Raw genomic sequence first — 6095 nt, forward strand, 5'->3', positions numbered from 1 at the left:
TGTGGTTCTGCAGAAGAACGACGACTTTGAGATGACCTCCTTCTGGTTGGCCAACACCAGCCGCCTCCTTCACTGTCTGAAGCAGTACAGCGGAGACGAGGTAAGCTCCGCCCCCACAGCGACATCAGTGACCTCCAGCTCTGACTTCCTGTCTGACCCTTGACTCGTTCCTTCGTCTTCAGGCTTTCATGACTCAGAACACGGCCAAGCAGAACGAGCACTGCCTGAAGAACTTTGATCTGGCCGAGTACCGGCAGGTTCTGAGCGACCTGTCGATCCAGATCTACCAGCAGCTCATCAAGGTGGCCGAGGGCACCATCCAGCCCATGATCGGTGAGTCACAGGCCGGTCCAGACCCTCGATTATCAACCTGAGCGAAGCAAAGCAAACTACAGGCGGCGTCTGCAGCGCACTCCTTTCAGATTTATCAAAGCCTGCGTACACACGTCCTCCACCTGTTTCCGTTTATAAACCAGAACCAACTCTAAAGCGGTGCAGGTGAGGGAACACCTTGCCCCGCCCACATGGTGGCTATAAAAGGTCAGGTGGATGCCTGTAATAAATATTCATCACATCATTTCCATGATGGCTCAGGAGGGAAAAAGAGGAATTTTTCGGGGTGTGAGACAGAGATCCTGATGGACCATGTTGGAAAAGGTAAAAATGTGTAACTGGTGGACACGGCGTGGACGTTACTGGTGTCAGAAAGACAAAATAGTGGCAGCAGGTGGAGACGCTATCATCACAGGGTCAGAAGGAAGAAACGCCAGAGGAATCGGAACGTATGGCTGGATATCTCAGTCGGTAGAACATCTGTCTGCCATGCAGGAGACTGAAGTTCGATTCCCAGAGTGGAGAAAAGCGTCTGCTAGATGGCAGTAATGATGCCGGTGATTTGCTTTAAATTATAAAGTATGTACAGATACATCTGAAACTGGTAGCAGTTTATTTAGTGTTAAATAATATTACTTTCTAGTTGCTGGGTGCTCCAGCTGGGTGGGCGGGGCTCCAGCTGGGTGGGCGGGACTCCAGCTGGGCGGGCGGGACTCCAGCTGGGTGGGCGGGACTCCAGCTGGGTGGGCGGGACTCCAGCTGGGTGGGCGGTGCAGAGGGACATCATCACCGCTATTAACCAGGTGGACGAGGAGTTTAAAAAATAAAGACCATCTTGACAGAAATGAGGACAACAATGAAAAACATTGTGTAAGAATAAATAAATCCTCCTCTTGTGTGTTTTGTTAGCGTAGCATCACTTCTAGACCTCCAGCCTCCAGTCTGGTCCCGCTCTGCTGGACTGAAGGACTGAAGCTACTTTCCGCCTGTTCTTTTACTGGCTGCTACATGCTGGCAGCAGACTGGCTCCTTATTTATCTGGATGGTTTTATAACATGAAGTTTTGTTCCACAAGGACAGAACATGTTTTACTGGTTGAGCTTCTTATTAACATCATCTCCCTTTTTCCTGGAAATCCTGGTTTTCCTGAGCGTGGCTCTCAGGAGGATTAATATGGAACGTGTCTTTATTTCTACAAACAGCTTTAATATCTAACACCAGTGGACAGGGATTGGCCAGGTTGTGGGCCAGGTTGTGGTCCGGCCTGTGAATCTGGCCAGTGATCGGTAAAATGAGATTTGATTTTTCTTTTTCTGATCAGCTGCTGGTTGCCTCAGGTCTGACCCACATGGCAGCCTCATGGCTTCAGGTCCACTTGGTTCTGAACCTGTCAGAGTCCCAGTCTCTTCCAGTGGTGGAGTTCCTCAGACTGAACACCAGGGGGCGAGATGTCTGCAGCAGAGAGAATAAGACCAGAACGAAACCAAGTGAAGGAGTTCAGTAAAGATAGAAACGATTCAGTTTGACTAAAAGGAGAAAAAACATGTTTGCAGCTGTTTGGAATTTTCTGAAGATCAGAGACGTCTGGAGTCAGACCCGATCCATGGAGGACAGAGGTGGGTCTGCTGAGTTCTGATCCAGCTGCAGGTTACTGTCTTTGGAAAGGAAGGATATTCTGAAGTGGAAAAGAACTTTTCTGAGTTTATCCATCTGTCAGATTTTAGTCCAGAACCAAAGATGACCTCAGATCTTTGTCGCGGGTCTAAGTACTGATGGTGGTTCTGAGAGGTTTTTCTAAATGCGCTGAGGACTCGGAGCGGACTTTGTTTTGTTTGGGGGTTTTCTCGGTGCCGGTTCAACCACTTCGTCCCTGTAAATAAAATATTATCAATGCACCGACTACAAAGATATTTTCCAAATCTGAGGTTATCCCGCAGTTTCCTTTGTAATCCCGTCCTCTGACGGGATCAGGATAATCCTGGTTTTCCGGATCCTAACTGGGGGTTTTATCCGGATAACAATCAGGATTGTACGACGTGATCCCACCGACTTCGGAATCCAGATTTCTCTTTTGAACAACCGGTTTTCAAGATTTGATCCTATCCGATAACCGGAACCCGATCGGATTACGTTGGAACAACCGGACCCGGTACGTCAGGACCACCAACCACACGCACACGCGTGGAACAAGGTGTGCTCCAACCAAAACTGGTTCTAAACAGGAACCAACTTTCTTCTGGTCCCTAACCCCTCCTGAACCACTGTACGTGGACCAGATCTGACCTCCTGAACCACCGTACGTGGACCAGATCTGACCTCCTGAACCCCCTTACGTGGACCAGATCTGACCTCCTGAACCCCATACGTGGACCAGATCTGACCTCCTGAACCCCGTACGTGGACCAGATCTGACCTCCTGAACCACCGTACGTGGACCAGATCTGACCTCCTGAACCCCCGTACGTGGACCAGATCTGACCTCCTGAACCCCCGTACTTGGACCAGATCTGACCTCCTGAACCCCGTACGTGGACCAGATCTGACCTCCTGAACCACTGTACGTGGACCAGATCTGATCTCCTGAACCCCGTACGTGGACCAGATCTGACCTCCTGAACCACCGTACGTGGACCAGATCTGACCTCCTGAACCCCGTACGTGGACCAGATCTGACCTCCTGAACCCCGTACGTGGGCCAGATCTGACCTCCTGCCCCGTACGTGGACCAGATCTGACCTCCTGAACCCCCGTACGTGGACCAGATCTGACCTCCTGCCCCGTACATGGACCAGATCTGACCTCCTGAACCCCCGTACGTGGACCAGATCTGACCTCCTGCCCCGTACATGGACCAGATCTGACCTCCTGAACCCCTGTACTTGGACCAGATCTGACCTCCTGAACCCCCGTACATGGACCAGATCTGACCTCCTGAACCCCCGTACGTGGACCAGATCTGACCTCCTGCCCCGTACATGGACCAGATCTGACCTCCTGCCCCGTACATGGACCAGATCTGACCTCCTCCGTCCAGGCTGTGACGCCCCCCATTCGTTCTCTTCGGGCTCTAGTATTTACATTTTTATCGAGTAGATGAAAAAACGTGAAAATAAAAACTATTATTTTCCCTCCGTTTTGTTCCTCTCTCTGGCTGAAATGGTGGAACGTGGACTCGGTTCCCTCAGAGTCGTGTTAGGTGGACGCGGCCGCTCTCAGTCCATGTTCTTATCTGCTTCTGACCCGTTCCAGTGTCGGCCATGTTGGAGAGCGAGAGCATCCCCAGCCTGGCGAGTGTGAAGTCGATGGGCTACAGGAACCGTTCATCCAGCATGGACACGGACGCCGACGGCCCCGCCAGCTACACCCTGCAGGCGCTGATCCGGCAGCTGGGCCAGTTCCACGCCATCATGCGGGACCACGGACTGGATCCGGAGATCGTGGGCCAGGTGGTCCGGCAGCTGTTCCACTGCATCAACGCCGTCACCCTCAACAACCTGCTGCTGCGTAAGGACGTCTGCTCCTGGAGCACCGGCATGCAGCTGAGGTACCGACCCAGGTGGTGCGGTTTTAGAACCGGGACTGGATCTTCTGTTCCTGCTGCTGAGCGCGCGCGCGTGTGTGTGTGTGTGTGTGTGTGTGCAGGTACAACACCAGTCAGATGGAGGAGTGGCTGCGAGCTAACAACCTGTTCCAGAGTAAAGCTGCAGCCACCCTGGAGCCCATCATCCAGGCCGCCCAGCTGCTGCAGGTCAAGAAGAAGACGTCTCAGGACGCCGAGGCCATCTGCTCGCTCTGCAGCGCCCTCACCACGCAGCAGGTGACCCTCACGTCCCACCGTAGCTCGCTGCGGTGCAGCAGAACCAGCCGCTCGGGTTCTGGACTGGTTCCTAACAATAACCATGATGATGTGTTCCTCCGCAGATCGTCAAGATCCTGAACCTGTACACGCCCCTGAACGAGTTCGAGGAGCGAGTCACCGTGTCCTTCATCAGGAACATCCAGGTGGGTCTCACAAGGTCTAGAGTAGAAGTTTGTTTACACGGCAGAACGTCTGACAGTAGACGTCAGCTGTTACCATGGTTACCGTCCTCAGCCTTGTTGTGTTTCCGTCTCCAGAACCGGCTCCAGGAGAGGAACGAACCCCCTCAGCTGCTGGTGGACACTAAACAAACCTTCCCCGTCCTCTTCCCGTACGCGCCGTCCTCCCTCAGCCTGGAGACACTGCACATTCCCGCCTCTCTAGGCCTGGACTTCCTGGTCCGGGTCTGACATCTTGCCGACCTGCTGCCGATCGGACCACACAGATTCTGTTTGCGCCGGTCTGCCATGGCTGTGCTATCCTCATCTGTCTTCATGTCCAGCTGTCCACCGTCATGTTGGAGCTCTGTGAAGGTCCTCAGTGAACCTCCTGGTTCAGCCCAGATCTGTCCCTCTGTCTGTCATTCATTGTGTCCTGTGATTGGAGGAGGAGGAGGAGGAGGAGGAAGATCCCGGACACTCTGTAGATGTGAGGACTGGAAAACAAGATTTACACGTGTGAATGAATGAAGGTTCTGTTTGTCGACCCGGTTCTGTGAGATGGTTTTCTGGCTTTGTTCAGTTCATTTAAAGCTTTAGTCATGTGGGATTCTTGCAGAACTCAGGCCAGAACCAGGCTGACCGGGTTCTGACTCCAGTTTGTAGGTCTGATCTAAGGCCTAGTGGTTTAGATTTCCACCCAGCAGTGTTTGGTTTGTCCCTCTGAGGCCCCCGTAGGGCCGAGATGGGCAATAGAAGCACAGTGGTTCTGGTCCGAGGTTCTGAGTACATCACTGATGGACCATGCCGGAACCAGTTTGATGTCACACAGCTTTGGTGGTTTCATTTTGTTGGAGCTTCAGGAACCAGAACCAACTGTGCTGGAAGCTGAACTCGGACTGGACAGAACCCTGAAGCTTGAAGCAGGTCTGGATCAGTTCTAGGGTGAGAGCAGGTGACCCAAAGTCACATCAAACCCACTCTCCCACAGCTCAGGACCACGTCCATATTTTCTCTTTAGTAAAATGTTTTTTTTACATTTTAACAGAACTGTTGCAGAGGGGGAGGGGCTTGTTCGGCCCAATCAAAGCAGACTGGGCGGGTCTGAAGCGTTACCGTCATCAATTAGTCGGGCTCATGATGCTGAAGCACGTTTGGGGGTTTCATACAGAAAGAATCGGTTCTGAACACAGTCACATGACCTATCACACGACCAGCTGATCAAATGATGGATCAGCTGGTTTGTGTGAAACAGACGTGTAAATCTTGGTTCTCCAACAGGAAGACGAGGGAGAATCTGTCAGTTTCTAATTAACCATAAAAGCAGGTTATTGATTAGAAGCAAGCAGGAATGCTTCATGTGTCTGCTGTCAGAAATCTGAATAAAAAGATATCGGTGGTTTCATTTCTGTTTTTGTGATGGGTTTATTGTGCCGGGACTTTGGTGGATCTCCAGTTTCTCTTTTCTGTTTGTGTTGTTATTAATATTTGTGGTGACACTAATTAAAGAAGTTAAATCCCAGATCTGTGATCACTCTTCTAGTCTGAACCCGTGTACCAGGATGTGACCATGAAGATATTTGAAGGATGTTGGAATGTTCCTGGTGCAGATTTAACAAACCATTTCCAGAAGAATAACGTTGGGAGGGTATTGGGGTCAAAATGCCTCTACTTGAGAAAAACTTAACATCCCTACCACTCCAGAGAGGAGTGTGGTCAAGTACCCAGTCACCTGGGGAGGGGTG

At 51.5% G+C, this 6095-nt stretch overlaps 1 protein-coding gene across 2 annotated transcripts in view; it reads left to right on the forward strand.

Annotated features, from left to right (window-relative positions):
- Positions 1–5872, forward strand: part of myo5b (myosin VB) — a 44316-nt gene extending 38444 nt beyond the window's left edge. For both annotated transcript variants that reach the window (XM_041970031.1, XM_041970032.1), the window contains exons 34-39: positions 14–100; positions 183–333; positions 3583–3877; positions 3976–4150; positions 4255–4335; positions 4450–5872. In XM_041970031.1, the coding sequence (XP_041825965.1) occupies positions 14–100; positions 183–333; positions 3583–3877; positions 3976–4150; positions 4255–4335; positions 4450–4602 (942 nt within the window). In that variant the 3' untranslated portion in view covers positions 4603–5872. The remainder of the gene's footprint in view (positions 1–13; positions 101–182; positions 334–3582; positions 3878–3975; positions 4151–4254; positions 4336–4449) is intronic.
- Positions 5873–6095: the final 223 nt, after the last annotated feature.

Source organism: Melanotaenia boesemani, chromosome 19 (genome assembly GCF_017639745.1).
Source record: "Melanotaenia boesemani isolate fMelBoe1 chromosome 19, fMelBoe1.pri, whole genome shotgun sequence".
NCBI lineage: Eukaryota > Metazoa > Chordata > Actinopteri > Atheriniformes > Melanotaeniidae > Melanotaenia > Melanotaenia boesemani.